The sequence below is a fragment of the Cetorhinus maximus genome, chromosome 10 (genome assembly GCF_964194155.1).
Source record: "Cetorhinus maximus chromosome 10, sCetMax3.hap1.1, whole genome shotgun sequence".
NCBI classification, from domain to species: Eukaryota; Metazoa; Chordata; class Chondrichthyes; order Lamniformes; family Cetorhinidae; genus Cetorhinus; species Cetorhinus maximus.
This window is the reverse complement of record NC_135888.1, coordinates 110,113,333-110,136,519: the sequence shown is the minus strand read 5'-3', so window position 1 is coordinate 110,136,519 and position 23,187 is coordinate 110,113,333. Positions and strand designations below refer to the sequence as shown.

The 23,187-nt window shown below is 42.8% G+C and overlaps 1 protein-coding gene across 3 annotated transcripts in view; it reads left to right on the top strand.

The window, feature by feature from the left end:
* The first annotated feature begins 1,803 nt into the window (after window positions 1-1,803).
* The window catches only part of fnip1 (folliculin interacting protein 1), a 122,635-nt gene continuing 101,251 nt past the window's right edge, over window positions 1,804-23,187 (top strand). For 2 of the 3 annotated variants that reach the window (XM_078550995.1, XM_078550993.1), the window contains exon 1: window positions 1,804-1,967. In XM_078550995.1, coding sequence (XP_078407121.1) covers window positions 1,882-1,967 — 86 coding nt within the window. In that variant the 5' untranslated portion in view covers window positions 1,804-1,881. The remainder of the gene's footprint in view (window positions 1,968-23,187) is intronic. The other variant, XM_078550994.1, reaches the window with a different exon arrangement.

The window sequence follows — 23,187 nt, the reverse complement described above, 5'->3', positions numbered from 1 at the left end:
AGTTTCAAAGCTTTCTTTTCGTTGAAACCCTTGTAGGGTAGGAACAGAAGCAGTGCTCCCTCTAGGCCCCTTGAGGAGTCCTTTGGCCTCCTCAGCCCTGACCTGACCAATTGTGCAACATAAAGGATTCCCCACACCTGCTGACTGCCATGCACCATTTCCCATGGGTTCCTAGCTTCAGCCTTCTGCAGCCAAATTCCCTCTCCCGCTTGCCAGTTATGTTGTGTAATAAATCTGACCATGTGTCAGTGGGCGTCTTGCCAGTTTCTATTAATGAAGCCCTGATGTTAAGATTGACAAGGTCTTCATGTCCCTGCTTTGTCCAGGTTGTGTCACTTGGTGCTGGGTGTACGTGCACCTTTCCCTCCCACCCCCAGTTGTAAAAATCGAGGCTGTAGTCTGCTTTTGCTTGTCTCCCACTTGAAAATAAAGGTTGATCTGTATATTTAGATAATTTTAATATTAACTTTTGTTCAAAAGATCTTCAACCTTGCACCTTGCAAATTTTATCTCAGTTGCTTTGGTTTGGGGCTCGAATGCGATTGCATTTGGGGAATAGTTTTTTCCTCAGGGCCTGAATATGCCAGTTGACACCATTCCAGTTCATTTTGAGAAGGATCTTCACAGCGATCAGAGAGTTCCCTTATGTCCAGGTTAATTTCAAACCAGTGGATTATATGCTGCTTGCACCATTCAGTTTCACTTTCTCACCGATTTTAATTATGTAGCATTTGATATAAAGTAAGGAGTACAGTAGCAGAGGAACCTTAGGAGTTTAGATACATAAATCATTGCAGGCGGGAGCACAAGTTGTAAAAATGAAAATAGGGCTAGGTGTTTAATTTGTCGCTGTGGTGTAAAACTGGCATTGTGTATTCACCATTCATTATAGAAAAGAACTATTTTCATTTCTGTTGGAAGTAAAAATTGTCAGATTTCTGTAACAGTTGTCTGATCTGTAACACCAGTTTTTACGTCCTAAGTTTAAAATCTACCCCATCAGATGCTAGGTTTCATAAAGAGGGATATTTTGTATAAAAGCAACAAGTAACGCCAAACTGATACAACTTAAAACGTTTTGACAAATAGGGGAAAGATTACTCATTGGCCAACACATTATTAACTAGACGTTAATTTTAAGATATCAAAAGGATATTTTTTATGCAGAGGATTGGTCGGACCTATAACAATCCATGAAAAACAGTAGTGAATTCGCAGGGTCCACATTAGTTTTTAAAAGGACGAGTTAAATGTTTCAACTTTTAAAAACTTATATGGAAAGGTGATTAGGCGGATAAGTGTTCGCTTGGGTGTTATTCTTCTGCGTTGTAAAATTCTGTAAGTTGGAATATTTTCCCCTTTAAAATTGCTGCTGCAATGTTTCTCCTGTCGCCAGCCTTAATTAGTGATAAAACTAATGGGCTTTGCACAGAGCGGCACATAATGTCTGTGAAATGAATGCGTTTAAAAGTTGTATTTTAATTTATTTGCATGTGTTGCAGTTCGAAAACAGTAGATTGGAGAAATTTGCTGTTTCGTTATGCATCTTGACATATAAGCCATTAATAATGCTAAGAAGTTGAAAAGTATTTACTGTGACGCGGGGAACACAAAGAACACTAATTCCTTGCACACATTGAACACTCCCCTAAATAAAAAACCAAAACATTGAAAAAAATGCACTAAGCATGTGGTTACAGGACGCGAAGCAGCCAATGAGCACATTCGGTACAAAGCAGGTCAATCGACAGGGGTCCAATGAAGGAAAGCGTTTGGAGTGTTCCTGAAGCGGCGGCACTGAGCCAGCCTCAGTCATATGACAGTGGAGCTCGATGGGTTAGTGACTTACACTCCAATTCTCACAGCTACAGGGAACAAAAAATGCCACCGACTCTATTTCAGAAACTCTTTAATAAGCGGAATGGCTTAATTTCCCCCAAAGGTTCGAAAGTCGACAATGCCTTCAGGTAAGAATTGCATTTAGGTGTTGTGAACCCTTCCTCCTCCTCCTCCTCAAGAGAAGAATTGCACCAAAGAGTATCGATAGTTGGAAATGATACAGTGAGTGAAAGTGAAGCGCAGCGCTGGCAGATACAATGTATCCAAAATACGGAAGTGTATTCCAGCAAGGAATTGGTGCATTCTTTGTGTTGCTTGTTATCTTTTTTGAGTTTCGCCCGTGTCCAGGCTGGAATTCGTGCTCGTTTTGAGAACTGCTTCACTGGGCGTCTGTTGTTCTTTGCCTTATTTTTGGGGAAGAACGTCTTTGTACGTGTCGTTCTTAGTGGTTGGGTGGACCTACACGTGCTTTTTCATCTTGTGACAATTGTTGAGATAAAGACTTGGCTGAAAGTCAAAAATGGGGGGAAAAAAAAAAAACGCCTTGAATCCCGAGTAGAAACGAATGCGAAAAACACAGACGTCGGCTTCACATCAGCCTTTTTGAACCGTCTTTACATAAAAATATTCACGATGCTGATCACTGTGGGTCGGTGTGCTTTCGGACCTTTGATCTGTTACAGGATTGTTTCTTCTAAAAATGCACATCATCTTCAAATAATACAGCTTTTATGTTGAATACCTTTTTTTTTAATGGTTAACGTTTTTTTTCCCTCTGATGATGCACCAATTCAGCATCCACATCAAGACATATCGTGGTTTATTACTGTTTATTTCTTAAAGCTGTACGAGATCCCTTTTAAAGCTGCATCAGACTGAAAGATAATTAAATGGAGTCGCATGGGCTGCACTATATAAACAATCTTATTGGAACGAATGTGAATACTGACACGCAGTGCATAGTAATCCTGATGTTGATTTGTGTTGTAGTGAAGTGGAAAATTAGGTATGTTTTTACGGTGGGAATTTAACAGAAATGTGTATTTAAATGAAGTAATGTTTTCAGATGTAAACTCCAGCATTTTGTACCTTGTCTTCAGCCAGAAGGACCCAGTGAATAAAGGAGATCTTTCACAAAATGACTTATTATGAATAAATGGGGGTGGGAATTAATGTAACTGCTAAATGTTTTCCACTTTTTTTCTCGTACTATTATGTGGACAAGAAGGGGCCTAGATTAAATCTTCTGCCTGTGCTGATTTGGTAGGTGTCAGCTAGTGTAGTGGTAGAAACATTACAGTTGGCCTTCACATATCAGTATGTGTACCTAATGGCATAATTGAAGGAAGCAAAAACTTTAACAGCCTATGGATCAGTGCTTGTAATTATTTTGCTGTAAATTAGCTATTTTCCTTTTTAAGGAGGCCAGGATCTTTGCCTGGTAAAATGGAGTATTAATCCTTTTGTACAAAAACGAAATACTTTGGATGCTGGAAATCTGAAATTAAAAACAGAAAATGCTGGAAATACTCAGTAGGTCAGGCAGCATCTGTGGAGAGAGAAACAGAATTAACGTTTCAGGTTGATGACCTTTCATCTGTTCTGATTAAAAAGTAACTGACCTGAAACTTTAACTCTGCTTCTCTCTCAACAGCTACTGCCTGACCAACTGAGTATTTCCAGCATTTTTTGTTTTTATTAGCATTACTCCTTTGTTGATTGAGATGTTTCCATCCCTCTTTTTTTATTTACCTTTACCTCTTGTTCCTCCTTTTTTTAACCTTGTCTTCCCTTTACCTCGTCTCCCCTCCCTCGCCCCCAAAAGTCTAGGCAAAACACCTTCCTACAGGCTAGTTAATAAAATTGGAGTGAAGTCTTTCCTCAGGAATTTTTTTTATTTCCTTGAAGGCTGTAAATGGGATGAATGTGAACCATATTCTGGTGGGTATTTCACTGAGTTTGAGAATATTAAATACAGTCTGAATTGTAAATTTAAAAATGCAATATGTTAAATCTGCAGCGTTATATGTATTAATTTTTGATCCCCTTTGTATCAGGCTTACTGTCATAATTGTATCTTTTATGGCTGAAATTAATGTTTTTCATTTATATCTGAAGATGGATAGATGAGAGTGCTTCTTGAATGAGTTGGTTTATTCTATATTTAGAGCCTGGTATGTATGTTGGTTTATACCTTTAATCTAACCTTAGAATATAAAGGGTAGGCAGTGGTGCAGTGGTAATGTCACTGGACCAGTAATCTAGAGGCCCAGGCGAATGTTCCGGGAAGATGGGTTCAAATCCCATCAGGGCAACTGGTGGAATTTTAAATTCAATTAATAATGTTCAATTAATTCATTTAATAACTTTTAATTCTAATGATGACCATGAAACCATTGTCACTTGTCATAAAAACCCATTTGGTTCATTAATGTCCTCTAGGGAAGCAAATTGGCCATCCTTACCTGGTCTGGCCTGCATGTGACTCCAGACTCTCAGCAATGTGGTTGATTCTTAAATGCCCTATCAAGCCATTTAGATCTCCTTACGAAGTCTAAAATAATGAAAATAATTAAAATAATAAAACCGCACTGACCACCTGGCATCGACCTAGGCACTGGAAACTGCAAGGGCACACTCAGCCCTGTCGAATATGCCAGGCCCTCCTTATTAACACCTGAGGGCTTGTGCCAAAATTAGGAGAGCTGTCCCACAGTCTAGTCTGTAAGGTATGATCCCCATGAGTATGACTATGTCCCAGACAGCACCATCACCATCCTGTCCCACCGACAGACCACCACCACCAGAGGTGGTGGCACTGTAGTATATAGTGAGAAGGCAATTGCCCTGGAAGTCCTCCACATTGACTCTTGACCCCCATGGAGTCTCATGGCTTCAGGTCAAGGAAACCTCCTGCTGGTTAACACATACCACCACCACTGCCCTCTCCCCAGCTGATGGATCAGTACTCCTCCATGTTGAGCACCACTTGGAGGAAAGCACTGAGGGTGCCAAGGGCACAGAATGTACTCTGGGTGGGGGGACTTCAGTGTTCATCACCGAGAGTGCGTCCGTAGTGTCACTACTGTCTGAGCTGCCTGAGTCCTAAAAGACATAACTCCTAGACTAGATCTGCAGCAGGTGGTGAGGGAACCAACAAGAGGAAAAAACCTATTTGACCTCATCCTCACCAATCTACCTGGTGCAGATGCATCTGCCTGACAATATTGGTAGGAGTGACCACCGCACAGTCCTTGTGGAGATCAAGTCTCATTTTCACGACCCTCCATCGTGTTGTGTGCCAAGTTTAACACTTTAATAGTTGACAGTTTTAAAGCAGCGAGAGATGAGCCACGATTTTGACAATTTAAAACAGTTCACACGGAGGGCAGATCTATGTGAGAAGGGCAGTGGCGGCAGAAGATAAAAACCGGCGGCAGAGAGCCCCTTCAACCTGTTTCTACCTGTTAGGGCCGAAGTGTGATTGGTGGGTATCTCTTCCCTGTTTCTTTAATTCGCCAAGTGGTTTAACCCAGGAGACGTTATTTACAGCTGAAGAGTACAGTTAAATTCATTTTTAAAATATTTAACAACCAAATTAATTAAGTAGAATAGAGATGGCTGGGCAGGCGATGTGTTGCAGCTGTAGCATGTGGGAGCTGGTGGACACCAGTGTGATCCATGGTGACCACATCTGCAGCAAGTGTTGGCTGCTCGAGGGACTTCGGCTCAGAGTTGATGTGCTGGAGTCCGAGCCGCAGACACTGCGACACACCAGGGAGGGGGAGAGTTACCTGGACACTGTTTCAGGAGGCAGTCACACTTCTTAGATTAATTACATCAAATTTGGTCCATGATCAGGGACAGGAGGGTGTGACTGCGTGTGAGATAGGTATGGGGATCCAGAATTTAGCTTTGGAGAAGCCTCAGCTGGTGCCCTTGTCCAATAGGTATGAGGTTCTTGCTCCTGGTGTGGACGCGGGCACAGGCTTCAGGGAGGATGAGCAAACTGACCATAGCACCGTGGTACAGAGCACCATTCAAGTGGGGAGAGAAAAGAGAAATGTTGTAGTAATAGGGGGTAGTATAGTTAGGGGGATAAATACTGTTCTATGCAGCAAAGACAGAGTCTCGAAGGCTGTGTTGCCTATCAGGTGCCAAGGTTAAAGACATCTCTTCTGGGCTAGAGAGGAACTTAGAGTGGGAGGGGAAGGATCTAGTAGTCATGGTCTACGTAGGTACCAATGACGTAGGTAGGACTAGGAAAGAGGTTCTGATGAGGGACTACGAGCAGCTTGGGGCTAAATTAGAAAGCAGAACCACAGAGGTGGTAATCTCCGCATTGCTATCTGAGCCACATGCAAATTAGCATAGGGTAAATAAGATTGGAGAGGGAAATGCATGGCTCAGAGATTGGCGTGGGAGAAATGGGTTCTGATTCATGGGACTCTGGCACTAGTACTGGGGAAGGAGAGAGCTGTTCCGTTGGGACGGACTTCATTTGAACCATGCTGGGACCAGTGTCCTGGCGAGTCGTATAACTAGGCTTGTAGATAGGACTTTAAACTCTCCTCTCCCCGCCCCCCCCCCCCCCCACCAAACTAATTAGTTTAATTGAAGGGAAGTTTAAAAAATGAAAAAGAAACAAGAGAGCAGAAGTGCAGGGTAGTGAAGAGCTGAACGATAATCAAAGTGTGACAGGAAGGGGCAGAAGAGTGCAGCAGAAATTAGAACCAGAATGAGTAATAATGGTTAAAAAGTCGAAGCTTAAGGCTCTTCCCTTTGTAACAAGATAAATGAGTTGACTGCACAAATAGAAATATATGGATATGACTTGATAGATATTAGAGAGACGTGGTTGCAGGGTGACTAAGACTGGGAACTTGATATTCAAGGGTATTTGAAGTTCTGGGAAAAGTAGGTAACAAGGAAAAGGAGATGGGGATTTTTTTAATAAAGGAAGGTATCAGTGCGATGGTGAGTAGCGATTATAGGTGCTATAGATAGTGATGTGGAATCAGTTTGCGTAGAAATAAGGAATAGCAAGGGGAAGAAGTCACGGGCGGGAGTCATCTATAGGCCACCGAAGAGTTGCCTCACTAGGACAAAGTATAAATCGGGAAATAATGGAGGTGTGTAAGGAGGGCGCTACAATTGTCATGGGTGATTTTAATTTGCATATTGACTGATCAAATCAGATTAGTGGGGGTAACATTGAAGATGAATTTGTAGAATGCATCAGGGATTGTTTCTTAGAGTAATATGCAGAATGTACCCGGGAACAGGGTATTTTAGACCTGGTAATGTGTAATGAGGTAGGATCAATAAGAGATCTCGTAGTTAAGGATCTTCCAGGGGGTAGCGATCACGACATGGTAGAATTTCAAATTCAGTTTGAAGGCGAGCAACCCTGGTCTCAAACCAGTGTCCTCAACATAAATAAGGGCAATTACAGAGGTATGAAGAAAGAGTTGTCTAAAGGGGGCTGGGAAAATAGACTAAGGGGAAGGTCAGTGGATGAGCAGTGGCAGGCATTTATATAGATATTTCATAACGCTCAGCAAAAATTTATCTCAGTCAAAAAGGACTCGATGAGAAGGGTGAACCACCTGTAGTTAACAAAGGCGGTTAAGGAGAATATCCAATCAAAAATGAAGGCATACAAAGTGGCCAGAGGATTGGGAATTTTTTTAGGAGCCAGCAGTGGGTGACTAAAAAGCTAATAAGGAGGGAGAAAAATTGATTATGAAAGTAAAATGGCAAGAAATATAAAAACAAATAGCAAGAACTTCTACAGGTATATAAAAAGAGAGTAGCTAAAGTGAGCGTGGGACCCTTGGCAACTGGAGAATTGATAACAGGGAAATGGCAGATAATTTAAACCAATATTTTGCATCAGTCTTCACGGTGAAGGACACTAAACATTCCAAAGATATCAGATAAGCAAGGAACTAATGGGAGGAAAGATCTTGTAACAATCTCTATCATGAGGGGCAAAGTATTTGACAAAATGAATGGGACTAAAGGCAGACAAGTCGCCAGGACATGATGGCCTGTACTCAAGGGTTTTAAAGGAAGTGGCTGCAGAGATAGTAGAGGCATTGTTCAAAATGTTCCAGAACTCGCTGGATTCTGGGAGGGCCTCAGAGGATTGGAAAACCATTAATGTGACACCCCTGTTCAAGAAGGGAGGGAGACAAAAAGCAGGAAACTATAGGCCAATCAGCCTAACATCTGCAGTTGGGAAAATGCTAGAGTCTATTATTAAGGAAGAAATAGCAGGACATTTAGAAAAGCTTAACACAATCAGAGTCAGCATGGTTTTGTGAAAGGGAAATCATGTTGGACAAATTTGCTAGAGTTCTTTGAGGATATAACAAGCAGAGTTGATAAAAGGGAACTGGTAGGTGTAGTGTATTTGGATTTGCAGAAGGCATTTGATAAGGTGCCACATAAAAGGCTATTGCACAGGATAGGAGCTCATAGTATTGGGGGTAATGTAGCATGGATTGAGGATTGGTTAACGCCAAGAAGACAGAGAGCTGGGTTTAATGGGTCTTTTTCAGGTTGGAAAGACTTAAATAGTGGAGTGCTAAAAGGATCAGTCCTAAGGCCTCAATTATTTGTTATCTATATTAATGACTTGGAGGAGGGGGCAGACTGTAATGTATCCAAATTTGCTGCTGATACAAAAATAGGTGAGAGGGCATGTTGTGATGAGGACATAAAGAATCTGCAAGGGGATATAGGTTGAGTGAGCAGGCAAAAACATGGCAGATGGAGTTTAATTAGGAAAGTGTGAGGTCATGCACTTTGGTAGGAAAAATCAAAAGGTAGGCTATTAGTCAAATGGGAGACACTCCAAAAAAGTGCAGCACAGAGGGATCTGGGTGTTCTTGTGCATGAAACACAAAAAGTTAACATGCAGGTGCAGCAAGTAATTAAGAAGGCAAATGGAATTTTGGCCTGTATTGCTAGAGGGTTGGAGTTTAAAAATAGGGAAGCCTTGTTACAGCTGTACAGGGTGTTGGTGAGGCATTACCTGTGTACAGTTTGGTCCCTGTATTTAAGAAAGGATATACCAGCATCAGAGACAGTTCAAAAGACATTCACTAGGGGACGTAGTTACAGAATAAGGGGGCACTCATTTAAAATTGAGATGAGAAGGAATTTCTTCTGAAGGTAATGAATGTCTGGAATTCTCTACCTCAGAACCATGGAGGCTAGATCACAAAGTACTTAGAGGGGGTAGCTAGTTTTTGAAATATCAGGGAGTTGAGGGTCATGAGCTGGCAGGAAAGAGGTGTTTGAGGCCTGGGGCATATCAGCCATGATCTTATTGAGTGGCGGGGCAGGCTTGAGGGGCCGAATGGCCTATTCCTGCTCCTATTTCTTATGTTCTTATCTATCCCATTGAGCATGGTACATCTCAAACAGATCTTGCAACTCAAGACGGCATCCTTGAGGCACTTTGGACCATCACCAACAGCAGATTTGTACCCAACCACAATCTGTAACCTTATGGCCTGGCATATCCCCCACACTACCATTACCATCAAGCCAGGGGAATCAACCCTGGTTAAATGAAGAGTGCAGCAGGGCATGCCGGAAGCAGCACCAGGCATATCTAAAAATGAGGTGTCAACCTGCTGAAGCTACAACACAGGACTACTTGCATGCTAAACAGCAGAAGCAGCATGCAATAAACTGAACTAAGGGATCCCACAGCCAAACAGGTCGGATCTAAGCTCTGCAGTCCTGCCACATCCAGTCATGAATGGTGGTGGACAATTAAACAACTCACTGGAGAAGAAGGCTTCATAAATATCCCCATCCTCAATGATGGAGGAGCCCAGCACATCAGTACTAAAGACAAGGCTGAAATATTGGTACTTCTGGCTGAAGATGGCTACAAGTGGATGACCTATCTTGGCCTCCTCCTGAGGTCCCCAGCATCATACATGCCAGTATTCAGCCAATTTGATTCACTCCATATGATATCACTCTGCCCCTAGTAAATCTGTTCTAGTACAGCTACAACATTCGCATCTACCTGGCAATGTGCAAAATTGCCCAGTACGTTCTGTCCACAAAAAGCAGGACAAATCGAACCTTGCTAATTACTGCCCCGTCAGTCTTCTCTCGGTCATCAGCAAAGTGATGGAAGGTGTCTGTTGACAATGCGATCTAGTGGCACTTTCACAACAATAACTTGCTCAGTGGCACTCTATTTGGGTTTCGCCAGGGCCACTCAGCTCCTGACCTTATTACTGCCTTGGTCCAAACATGGATAAAAAAGCTGAACTTGAGCTGAGGTATAGTGACTGACTTGAGATCAAGGGAGCATTTGGCAGAGCGTGGCATGTAAGACCCCTAGCAAAATTGGATTCTGGTGGAAAACGATCCACAGGTTGGAGTCATACCTAGCACAAAGGAACATTGTTGTGGTTGTTGGAGGTCAATCATCTCAGTCCTAGGACATCGTTGCAGGAGTCCCGCCAGGGTAGTGTCCTCGTCCCAACCATCTTCAGCTGTTTAATCAATGACCTTCCCTCCATAATGTCTGAAATTGGGATGGTCAAATGCTGATGCAGTCCGTGTCCATGTGCAGCAAGACTTGAACAATATTCATGCTTGGGCTGATAACTGTTGGGTAACACTCACACTGCATAGGTGCAAGGCAATAACCATTTCCTTCAAAAGAGAATCTGACCATCTCCCCATGACATTCAATGGCATTGCCATCACTGAATCCCCCACTATCAACATCCTGCAGGTTACCATTGACCAGAAACTGAACTGGACCACCATATAAATACTGTGGCAATGAGAACAGGTCAGAGGCTGGGAATTCTGCAGAATAACTCGCCACCTGACTCACCAAAACCTGTCCACCATCTGCAAGGCACAAGTCAGGGGAGTTGAAGGAATACTGTCCACAAGTGCAGCTCCAACAACATGCCCAAGAAGCTTGACCACATGCATGCATGTCAGGAAGATTGTGGAACTTATTGTGTGTGTGTGTGTGTGTGTGTGTGTGTGTGTGTGTGTGTGTGTGTGTGTGTGTGTGTGTGTGTGTGTATAATTAGAGACAGCTGGTCTGAAGGCTTTGATGTAAGAAGAAAAGCTAGGTGTGAGATGCTAAATAGATGAACATGGGGAAGTTTTAGAATCTGGTGTAAAGGGAACATTTGTATTTTTTAATAAACCAGACTAGCTTAAATCAAATGAGGGGGTGAAATGTTTCAGCTAGCCAGGAGAAGTTAAGAAAGCCTTTGTTTTTCCCAAAGATTACAGGTAAAATTAGTACTATGATAGATTTTTATTATTAGAGGTAAAGTCCAAAGATATAGTGAAACCATGGGAATTTGCATTCAAAGGGAAGGAGAGAAGGCTGTGCAAGGGAAGGCATCTTAAGATCTAACAAGTGTGAAGGCCTCCAGCATCTACTGTCTACAAGGAAAAGAAGCTGAGAAAAACTCACTTTGAATTCAACTGTTCAGGGCATCATGTTACTTTGCCTGGGTCTTTTAAAATCTGTTTTACCATTGCCTTAACAGAGATGTGATTAACTAGGGAAGCTAGGAGTTATACCTAGTAGAAATTTGTAAACCTATGTATGTGCTTAAAATCATTTTTTAATTAATAATTTAGTTTTGTAAAAAAACCAAGAGACTAGGCCTTATTACTTCAAAGCCTGCATCCCAAAATAAATGCAAATTGCAAATAGTTGTGGCGGCTGCTTCAAGCTTACCTCTGTAAATTGAGCAGCTTGGCATTTACCATCTGCAGGTCCCACCCACAAAACTGGACATGCCCCCAGAGTGAATTAATCACCATTTGGAGCTACAGCTAATTGTGCTCATTCAGGAGCCTCTGAGGAGGCTCCAAAAATTAAGCTGGAATATTTGAGCACTAGGAAAGTAAAGGGTGTATTGGTTCTAGGCTGGCTATCAAACACTGAGTGAGACTGGGTGGTACTACAATATTCTGCTTTTCCATTTTTCCTACCAAAGTGAATAACTTACACTTGTCCACATTATACTCAACCTGTCATGTTCTCATCCAGTCACGTAACCCATCTACAATCCTTTCCAGCTTCTTTGCATCCTCCCCACGGCTTACTTTCCTACCTCTTGGTATCATCAGCAAACTTGGATATGTTACTCTATATATCTCTGCATGAGTCGGCAGCAGAAGAGGGAAATATTTCTACTTGTGGACAAAACGTTAACCTAAATTACCATGTGGAAAAACATTCACACCTGGTTTCTCCAGATGGCAAATTGCCCTTTTTCTGCCAGTACAACCAGGATACACGGCAGAAGTTTGTGGGTCCTGCATCGTTGAACGTGTCAAAGATTGAGAGATTGAGTTACTCGGAATCAGTGGATATGGGGAGCAGGCAGGGAAGTGGAGTTGTGGCAGAAGATCATCCATGATATTGAATGGTTAGATGGGCTCGAGGGGGAAAATGGTCGTCTCTTAAGGCCACAGCAATGATACCAGTCAAGCCAATAGTTGACTGGAGATCATGGCACTGAATTTGCTGGAACAGTGCATTTGACCACAAATACCATTAAGTTAAATTGTGTGCCTGCATCCTCCAGTGGTACATGTCGAAGAACTTGTGAGCATTCAGCACCGCAAGAACATTGGCTGCACCATTTCTGAATTGCCAATGTAACAACAAGTTAAAGGTCAAAAGATGCATCAATCTCTAGCTAGTAAAACATGCTGTACTATTTGAAATATTGCAGCGAGAGTGCGAGAGAAATGGCATGGCCATTTACAGGGAACGCGGGTAAGGGAAACGGCCTGACCGTTTAAAGGGAGAGAGGGAAAAGAGCACGGAGAGCAGGTGATTGGTGAGCATTTCTAATCTTTAAGGTAAAAGTAAGGTCTATAGTTTGTATTTAGATCTCTAGTCTTTTTTTCTCTCTTTTATTAAAGATAGATTAAGTATAAGATCGATACCGGTGTGCACGTGAAAAAAAAAAAAAATTTAATTATAATGTGTAAAGAGTGGGGATACTGGAGTAATTAATATATTGAATAAAATACAATAGCAGGATGAGTGACGTGTTGCTGCTGCAGTATGTGGGAGCTGCTGGACACCAAGGTGATACAGATGTGTTCACTCTGAACCAAGTGTTTGCAGCTCAAGTAATTTTGGACCCGAGTTAAGGAGCTGGAGTCCAAGCTGCAGACATTGCGCCACACCAGGGAGAGGGAAAGTTACCTGGGCACTTTGCTCCAGGATGCAGTCACACCCCTCAGATTAGGTAATTCAAATTTGGTCTGTGATCAGGGACAGGAGGGTGTGACTGCAGGTGAAGCAGATTTGGGGACCCAGGAGGTAGTGTTAGAAGAGCCTCAGCCGCTGCAACTACCTAAATAGTTATAAGGTTCTTGCAAGTTGTGTGGATGAGAGCAGGGAGGATGAGCGAACTGACCATGGCACCGTGGTACAGGGAGCTATTCAAGCTGGGGGAGGAAATGGGAACGTAGTAGTGGTAGGGGACAATATAATTATTGGATAGATACTGTTCTCTGCAGCCGTGAGCCTGAGTCCCGAAGGCTGTGTTGCCTGCCCGGTGCCAGGGTTAAGGACATCTCAGGGCTGGAGAGGAACTTAGAGTGGGAGGGGAGGGATCCAGTTGTCGTCGTCCACGTTGGTACCGACAACATTGATAGGACTAGAAAGGAGGTTCTGCTGAAAGAATTTGAACAGTTATGAGCTAAATTTTAAAAAGCAGAACCTCCAAGGTGGTAATCTCGGGATTGCTACCTGAGCCAAGGGCAAACTGGCACAGGGTAAATAAAGTCAAGGAGTTAAATGCGTGGCTCAGATTGGTGTTGGAGGAATAGGTTTCAGTTCAAGTGGTGCTGGCACTAGTACTGGGGTAGAAGGGAGCTATTCTAGTGGGACGGGCTTCACTTGAACCATGCTGGGACCAGTGTCCTAGGGAACTGAACAACTAGGGCTGTAGAGAAGGCTTTAAACTGAATAGAGTGGGGGAGTGAGGGGGAGGGTTGTGGAAAGAGATACATAGGCTTGCAAAGCAATAAGATATGGCAGCCTTGTAGGGCAGCTATTTAGGTAATGATACCCGGAGTGTGACATGAAGGGACAGTGTGCAAACGTAAAAACAGCAGCAAATAGGGTCAAAAGGGGAAAAATGGTAGAAAGGCAACATTAATGGCCCTTTACTTAAATGTACGTAGTATTCGGAACAAAATAAATGAATTAACGGTACAAATAGAGGTTAATGGGTATAATCTTATAGTCATTATGGAGACGTGGTTACAAGGAGATCAACTTGGGAACTAAATATTTAGGGGTATGTGACATTTCGAAGGGCAGGAAGGAAAGGGTGGTGGGGTAGCTTTGTTAATACGAGATGGAATAAGTATGAAAGCCAGAAAGGATCTTGGATTGGAAGATGTAGAATCCATATGGTTGGAGGTAAGAAGACATGGAGTAGTCTATAGGCCCCCTGACAGCTGTACTGTAGGACAGAGAATAAATCAGGAGATAATAAGGGCATGTAAAAAAGGCAGTACATTAATCATGGGTGACTTTAATCTTCATGTAGATTGTGAAAATCAAATTGACAGAGGTAGACACAAGCAAGAATTCAGTGTATTTGGGATTTGTGAATCCAACCAGGGATCAGGCTATTTTAGATCTGATAGTGTGTAATGAGGCAGGTTTAATAAATGATCTGAGTAAAGGGTCCCCTAGGAAATAGTGACCATAATATGGTAGAATTTAGCATTCAGTTTGAGAGTGTGAAACCTGGGTCGGAAACAACTGTGCTAAACTTAAATAAGGGTAATTACAATGGAATGAAGGCAGAGTTTGCTGGAGTGGACTGGAAAAGCAGTTTAGCAGAAAAGACAGTTGATGAGCAGTGGCAGATGTTTAAGGAAATAATTCATGACAAGATATATCCCAGTGAGGAAGAAGGATTCAAGGAAGGGGATAAACCAACCATGGTTAACCAAGGAAGTTAAGGACAGTATCAAATTGAAAGAAAAGACATGCAATGTGGCAAAGATTAATAGTAAGCCAGAGGATTGGGAAAGTTTTAAAAACCAACAAAAGATGACCAAAAAAAATAGAGAAAATAAACTGAGGATAAGCTAGCAAGTAATATAAAAACGGGTAGTAAGAGCTTCTTTAAATATATAAAAAGGAAGAGAGAGAGGCCAAAGTGAACATAGGCTCCTTACAGAATAAGGCTAGGGAAATAATAATGGGGAACCAGGAAATGGCAGAGGAGTTGAATAAACACTTGGTAGAAGATACTAATAGCATTCCAAAAATACTAAATACTCAAGGGGCAAAAGGGGGGAGGCACAGTACAATAACTATCACTAGTGAAAAAGTACTAGGGAAAGTAATGGGGCTAAAGGTTGATATGCCCCCTGGACCTGATGGGTTGCGTCCTAGGATATTAAAGGAAGTAGCTACAGAGACAGTGGGTGCACTGGTACTAGTCTTCCAAGAATCCTTAGATTCTGGAAAAGTCCCAGAGGATTGGAAAACTGCCAACGTAACACCCTTATTCAAAAAGGGAAGGAGACAAAAAAACAGGTAACTATAGGCCAGTTAGCTTAACATCCGTCGCTGGGAAAATGTTGGAGTTTATTATAAAAGATGTAATAGCAGAGCATTTAGAAATACATAATCTAATCATACAGAGTCAGCATGGCTTCATGAAGGGGAAATCATGCCTAACAAATTCATTAGAATTCTTTGAGGAGGTAACAAGCAGGATAGATAAAAGGGGAACCAGTAGACGTAATATATTTGGAATTCTGAAAGGCGTTCGATAAGGTACCACACGTAAGGCTACTTAAGATAAGAGCCCATGGTTTTGGTGTAGTATATTAGCATGGATAGAGGATTGGCTACCTAATGGAAGACCAGGCCATTCAAGCGGGGGGAGCAAAAAGACAAGTGGTAGTTGTAGGGGATTCTATAATTAGGGGAATTGATAGCTTCCTTTTGTAAGCAGGATCGAGAGTCCCACATTGTATGTTGCCTGCCCGGTGCCAGGGTGAGGGACATCTCTGACCGGCTTGAAAGGATATTGGAGAGGGAGGGGGAGGATCCAGTTGTTGTGGTCCACGTTGGGACAAATAACATAGGTAAGACTAGGAAAGAGGACCTGTTTGGGGATTATCAGGAACTAGGAACTAAATTAAAGAACAGGTCCTCAAGGGTTATAATCTCCGGATTACTACCTGAGCCATGTGCAAATTGGCATAGGGACAGGAGAATAAGGGAAGTAAACACGTGGCTAAAGGAGTGGTGCGGGAAAGAGAAGTTCCATTTCGTGGGGCACTGGCATCAGTATTGGAACAGGAGGGATCTGTACCGTTGGGATGGTCTCCACCTGAACCGATCTGGGACCAATGTTCTAGCGAAAAGGGTAAATAGGGTGGTCAACAGGACTTTAAACTAGAAAGTGGGGGGGGAGGGAAGGGTAAAACTCCAAGAAGTATGACTAATGGGAAACAAAGCAGGTTAGCGTGTGGGTTGGGTGGATTCAACTTCATGGAAAATTATGAAAGAACTGAAAAGAAAGGAGAGCCCAGGAGAGGCTATTAAATTCTCCAGAACACACAATAGGACAGTGTTTGGAAAGGGCTAGGAATCTAACTTCAAGCACATCAGATATAGGGACGACAATGAGAAAGGGGACAGGAAATACAGGACTGAAGGTGTTGTATCTGAATGCACGCTGTAAACGAAATAAGGTAAATGAGCTTGTGGCGCAGATTGAAATTGGCAGGTATGATGTGGTGGGCATTATGGAGACATGGCTGCAAGGGGATCAGGACTGGGAGCTAAATATCCAAGGATATACATCCTATCGAAAAGATAGGCAGGTTGGCAGAGGGGTTGGGGTTGCTTTGTTAGTAAGAAATGAAATTAAATCAATAGCAAGAAATGATGTAAGGTCAGATGATGTAGAATCTGTGTGGGTAGAGTTGAGGAACCGCAAAGGTAAAAAAACCATAATGGGAGTTATGTACAGGCCTCCGAACAGTAGTCAGGATGTGGGGCACAAGATACACCAGGAGATAGAAAAGGTGTGTAAGAAAGGCAAGGTTACAGTGATCATGGGGGATTTCAATATGCAGGTAGACTGGGAAAATCAGGTTGGTAGTGGATCCCAAGAAAAGGAATTTGTGGAATGTCTACGAGATGGCTTTTTGGAGCAGCTTGTGGTGGAGGCAAGTTGGGAACAGTCAATTCTAGATTTAGTGATGTGTAATGTGGCAGATTTGATAAGGGAGCTTAAGGTTAAGGAACCCTTAGGAGGAAGTGACCATAATATGATAGAATTTACCCTGCAATTTGAGAGGAAAAAGCTGGAATCAGGTGTAACTGTATTACCGTTGAATAAAGGCAACTACAGAGGCATGAGGGAGTTGCTGGCCAGAATTGACTGGGAGATGAGCCTAACAGGAAAGACAATGGAACAGCAATGGCAGGAGTTTCTGGGAGTAATTTGGGAGACACAGCAAAAATTCATCCCTAGGAAGAAGAAGCATGCTAAAGGGAGGACGAGGCAACCATTGGCTGACAAGGGAAGTCAGGGACAGCATAAAAGCTAAAGAGAAAGCATACAATGCGGCGAAGAGCAGTGGGAAGCCAGGGGATTGGGAAGCCTACAAAGACCAACAGAGGACAACTGAAAAAGAAATAAGGAGGGAGAAGATTAAATATGAGGGTAAACTAGCCAGTAATATAAAAGAAGATTGCAAGAGTTTTTTTAGATAAAGAAAGAGTAAGAGAGAGGCAAAAGTAGACATTGGGCCGCTGGAAAATGACGCTGGAGAAGTAGTAGTGGGGAACAAAGAAATGGCGGAGGAACTGAATAGGTACTTTGCGTTAGTCTTCACGGTGGAAGACACGAGTGACATCCCCAAAGTTCAAGAGAGTCGGGGGGGTGGGGGGGGGGGGGGCAGAGGTGATTATGGTGGCCATTACCAAGGAGAAGGTGCTAGGAAAACTGAAAGGTCTGAAGGTGGATAAATCAGATGGATTACACCCCAGAGTTCTGAAGGAGATAGCTGAATAGATAGTGGAGGCGTTAGATCAGGAATCATTGGAGTCAGGGAGGGTCCCAGAGGATTGGAAAATCGCTAATGTAACCCCCCTGTTTAAGAAGGGAGTGAGGCAAAAGACGGGAAATTACAGGCCGATTAGCCTGACCTCGGTCGTTGGTAAGATTTCGAGTCCATTCTTCAGGATGAGATTTCAGAATACTTGGAAGTGCATGGTAAAATTGGGCAAAGTCAGCATGGTTTCATCAAGGGGAGGTCATGCCTGACAAATCTGTTAGAATTCTTTGAGGAGGTAACGAGTAGGTTAGACAAAGGAGAGCCAATGGATGTTATCTACTTGGACTTCCAGAAGGCCTTTGACAAGGTGCTGCACAGGAGGCTGCTCAGTAAGATAAGAGCCAATGGTGTTAGAGGCAAGGTTCTAGCATGGATAGAAGGTTGGCTGTCTGGCAGGAGGCAGAGAGTGGGGATAAGGGGGTCCTTCTCAGGATGGCGGCCGGTGACTAGTGTAGTTCCGCAGGGGTCAGTGTTGGGACCACAACTTTTCACTTTATACATTAATGATCTAGATGAAGGAACTGAGGGCATCCTGGCTAAGTTTGCAGATGATACAAAGATAGGTGGAGGGACAGGTAGTATTGAGGAGGCAGGGAGGCTGCAGAAGGATTTGGACAGGTTAGGAGAATGGGCAAAGAATTAGCAGATGGAATACAACGTGGGGAAGTGTGAGGTCATGCACTTTGGTAGGAAGAATAGAGGCATAGACTATTTTCTAAATAGGGAGAGAATTCAGAAATCTAGAGTGCAAAGGGACTTGGGAGTCCTAGTCCAGGATTCTCTTAAGGTTAACTTGCAGGTTGAGTCGGTAGTTAGGAAGGCAAATGCAATGTTGGCATTTATTTCGAGAAGACTGGAATATAAAAGTAGGGATGTGCTGCTGAGTCTTTATAAGGCTCTGGTCAGACCATATTTAAAATATTGTGATCAATTTTGGGCCCTGTATCTCAGGAAGGATGTTCTGGCCCTGGAGAGGGTCCAGAGGAGGTTCATGAGAATGATCCCAGGAATGAAAGGCTTAATATATGAGGAACGTTTGAGGACTCTGGGTCTATACTCGATGGAGTTTAGAAGGATGAGGGGGGATCTGATTAAAACTTACAGAATACTGAAAGGCCTGGATAGAGTGGACGTGGGGAAGATGTTTCCATTAGTAGGAGAGACTAGGACCCGAGGGCACAGCCTCAGAGTAAAGGGAAGACCTTTTAGAACAGAGATGAGGAGAAACTTCTTTAGCCAGAGGGTGGTGAATCTATGGAATTCATTGCCACAGAAGGCTGTGGAGGCCAGGCAATTGAGTGTATTTAAAACCGAGATAGATAGGTTCTTGATTGGTAAGGGGATCAAAAGTTATGGGGAGAAGGCGGGAGAATGGGGTTGAGAAACTTATCAGCCATGATTGAATGGCAGAGCAGACTCGATGGGCTGAATGGCCCAATTTCTGCTCCTATATGTTATGGTCTAATACAGAGTTGGGATAAGGGGTAGTATTTTTGGGATAGCAGCCTGTAACTAGTGGAGTGCCACAGGGATCAGTGCTCGGGCCTCAATTATTTACAATATATATTAATGACTTGGATGAGGGAAGTGAATGTACTATTGCCAGGTTTGCAGATGAGACAAAAATAGATGGGAAGGCAAGTGGTGAGGATGACACAAAGAGTCTACAAAGGGACATAGACAGGTTAAGTGAGTGGGCAAAAACTTGGCAAATGGAATATACTGTGGGAAAATGTGAGGTTATCACTTTGGCCGGAAGAATAGAGGAGCTGAATATTACTTAAATAGAGAAGGACTGCAGAAGGCTACAGCACAGAGGCATTTGGGAGTCCTTGTGCATGAATCCCAAAAAGCTAACATACAAGTTCAACAGGTAATAGGAAAAGCAAATGGAATGTTGTGTGCAAAATGGAGTGTAAAAATAGGGAAGTCTTGCTAAAACTATACAAGGCACTGGTTAGATCATGCCTAGAATGCCGTGAACAATTTTGGTCCCCTTATCTGAGGAAAGATATATCGGCATTGGAGGCAGTCCAGAGAAGGTTCACTAGGTTGATCCCAGGTATGGAGGGATTTTCTTATGAGGGCAGGTTGAGTAGGTTGGGCCTGTACTCACTGGATTAAGAAGAATGAGAGGTGACCTTATTGAAACACACAAGATTCTTAGGGGGCTTGACAGAGTAGATTATGAGAGGTTGTTTTCCCTTGTGGGAGAGTCCAGGACCAGAGGGCATAATCTGAGTAAGGGCCACCCATTTAAAAATTGTTTGAGGATAGCCAATCTGTGGAACTCTTTACCACAGAGGGCTGTAGAGACTGGGTCGTTAAGTATATTCAAGGCTGAGATAGACAGCTTTTTAATCAGTAAGGGAATCAAGGGTTATGGGGAAAAGCAGGAAAGCGGAGTTGAGGATTATCAGATTAGCCATGATCTCATTGAATGGCGGAGCAGACTCGATGAGCTGAATGGCCTACTTCTGCTCCGACGTTTTATAGTCTTATTATGGTCTAAATATTTGAGCGGGGTGGTTTTGCCAGATTTAAATATACAAGCATAAGCGATTAAAGAGGGCGGGATGATCGAGAATCTGGAGGGAATTGCAGGAGTCCAATTACTGAGTAACCAGGCAGCTAGGATATCCTGGAGACCTACTTCCAATCATTTCTAATCCTATGTTCCTAAATAGGATGATTGAACCATTATACAAAACAACTCTAGGTTGTCGTCTTTTTTTAAAAAAAAAATTACCAACGGACTTGATATTTGTCAATGGATCAGTCAACATCTTCAATTAAAGGATGTTGACTAGTTCACTTATCTGCATATCGATGTCTCAATTTATATTTATTTTATTCCACATAATTGCCAGTACGTTTGAAATTGAATTAAGTCAACGCCTTTTCCAGCTTTTAAAGTTCTTTAATGAAATTTTGCATTCTTCATGATTCGACATAAATCATACCGCCAAGTTACCAGCACTGTTCTGGTTCAATCCAAGTGATCAAAGCAGCTTTTATGCACCAAATTGGACATTACCATTGATTTAAACGGGGAAGAACTATGAAGAGTTAATCAATGCTCGAACCAACAAATTCCATGCCATGATCTTCAGTTAACTATTGGCTTGACTGGTATCATTGCTGTGGCCTTAAGAGTAGAGCATTTGGCCCCTTGAACCTGTCCAGCCAGTCAATACAATCATGGCTGATCTTCTGCCTCAACTCCACTTCCTTGCCCACTCCCCACATCCACTGATTTCCCCGAGTAACTCAAAATCTATCTCAACGATGCAGGACCCACAAACTTCTGCCGTGTATCCTGGTTGTACTGACAGAAAAAGGCAACTTGCCATCTGGAGAAACCGGGTATGAAGGTTTTTCCACAAGGTAATTTAAATGAACGTTTTGTCCAGAAGCAGAAATATTTCCCCTTTCTGCTGCCGACTCATGCAGAGATATGTAGAGAAACTTATCCAAGTTTGCTGATGATACAAAGAGGTGGGAAAGTAAGTCGTGGGGAGGATGCAAAGGAGCTGGAAAGGGTTGTAGATGAGTTACGTGACTGGACAAGAACATGACAGGTGGAGTACAGTGTGGACATGTGTAAGCTATTCACTTTGGTAGGAAAAATGGAAAAGCAAAATATTTTTCAAATGGTAAGAGATTGGAAAATGTTTATATTCCAAGAGACCTATGTGTTCTTGTGCACATCACAACGTTAATTGCTTGCTGAATCTGCATGTTAGCCTTTATTACAAATGGAATGGAGTATGAGTAAATAGGTCTTACTGCAATTATGCGACCAGTAGAGTACTATGTGATGTTTTGGACTCCATATCTCAGGATGGTTATACTTTCCTGAGAGGGAGTGCAATGAAGGCTTATAGGGCTGGTTCCTGGGATGAGGGGATTGACCAATGGGGAGAAGCTGAGTAGACTACCTCTATATGCCCTAGAGTTTAGAAGAATGAAAGGTAATCCAGTTGAAATATATGTGAAATACTTAAGGGGCTTGACAGGGTTGATGTTTCTGCTTCCTGGAAGTCTCAAACTCAGGGTCACAATCTCAAAATAAGAGATCAGCCATTTAGGATTAAGATGAAAAATTTCATCATTCAAAGGGTAGGGAACCTTTGGATTTTTCTACCCAGAGGCTGAGGGTGTTCAGACTTTGGGTATAGATACTATGGGGGTAGTGTGGGAAGATGGAGTTTGAGTTAGATGAGCTGTATTGAATGGCAGAGCCAGCTTGAAGGGCAAAAATGACCTCCTATCCTTACGTACATATTGCAAATGTGGAAGAGATAATAGTATAGGGTGTTTTCTCCAGTTCTAGTACACCAGTACAATGTGATTTTTGTGCCCACTGTTTTCTACACAGCTCCCTACCTCAATGATGCCATCAGTTGGAGGCCAGAAAGTCTGTCAATGGTGGATCAAAAATTAACCTTCAAGTTGTAATAGCTATTTAGCTAACATCATGATCAACGGCCTGGGATCATTTAGCCAAACATGTGCATGGAGTAGTCAAATCTCAGGAGTGGGAAGTAGAAGATTTTTTTCTCTTGAATGGATATCAACAATGGAGATGTGATTGGCATTGCATCCAGTTGGCATTTCATGCTTAATATAACTGACCTCATGATCACAACCCTTCCTCCTCCCTGAAGAAGTGAACTTTGCTATTAAGGGATAGCCTGTACTTAACTGCATACAGCCTCCAGAAGTGTATTTAGGGAGTAGAGGAGGAATGAATCCATCTAACAGACTTGCTCTGTAGACTAGTAACCATGAATTTGAGGGCTCTCCGCTTCTTCCTTGAACAGAATCACGAACAATCCCCATCCACCACTACTCTCCTCCGTCTGGATGAACTTGTTCTCTCACTGAACAATTTCTCTTTAAACTTGTCTCACTTCCTCCAAATAAAAGGTGTGGCTATGGGTACCTGCATGGGCCCCAGTTTCGCCTGTCTCTTTTTATGGGGTATGTGGAACGTTCCTTGTTCCAGTCCTACTCGGGGGGGGGGGGGGGGGTGGGGGGGCCTCCCACAACATTTTTTGGGGTACATTGATGACTGTTTCGGTGCCTTTTCATGCTCTTGTCTGGACCTGGAATAATTTATCAATTTTGCTTCCAATTTCCGCCCCTCCATCACCTTCACATGGTCCATCTCTGACACTTCCCTTCCCTGACCTCTCT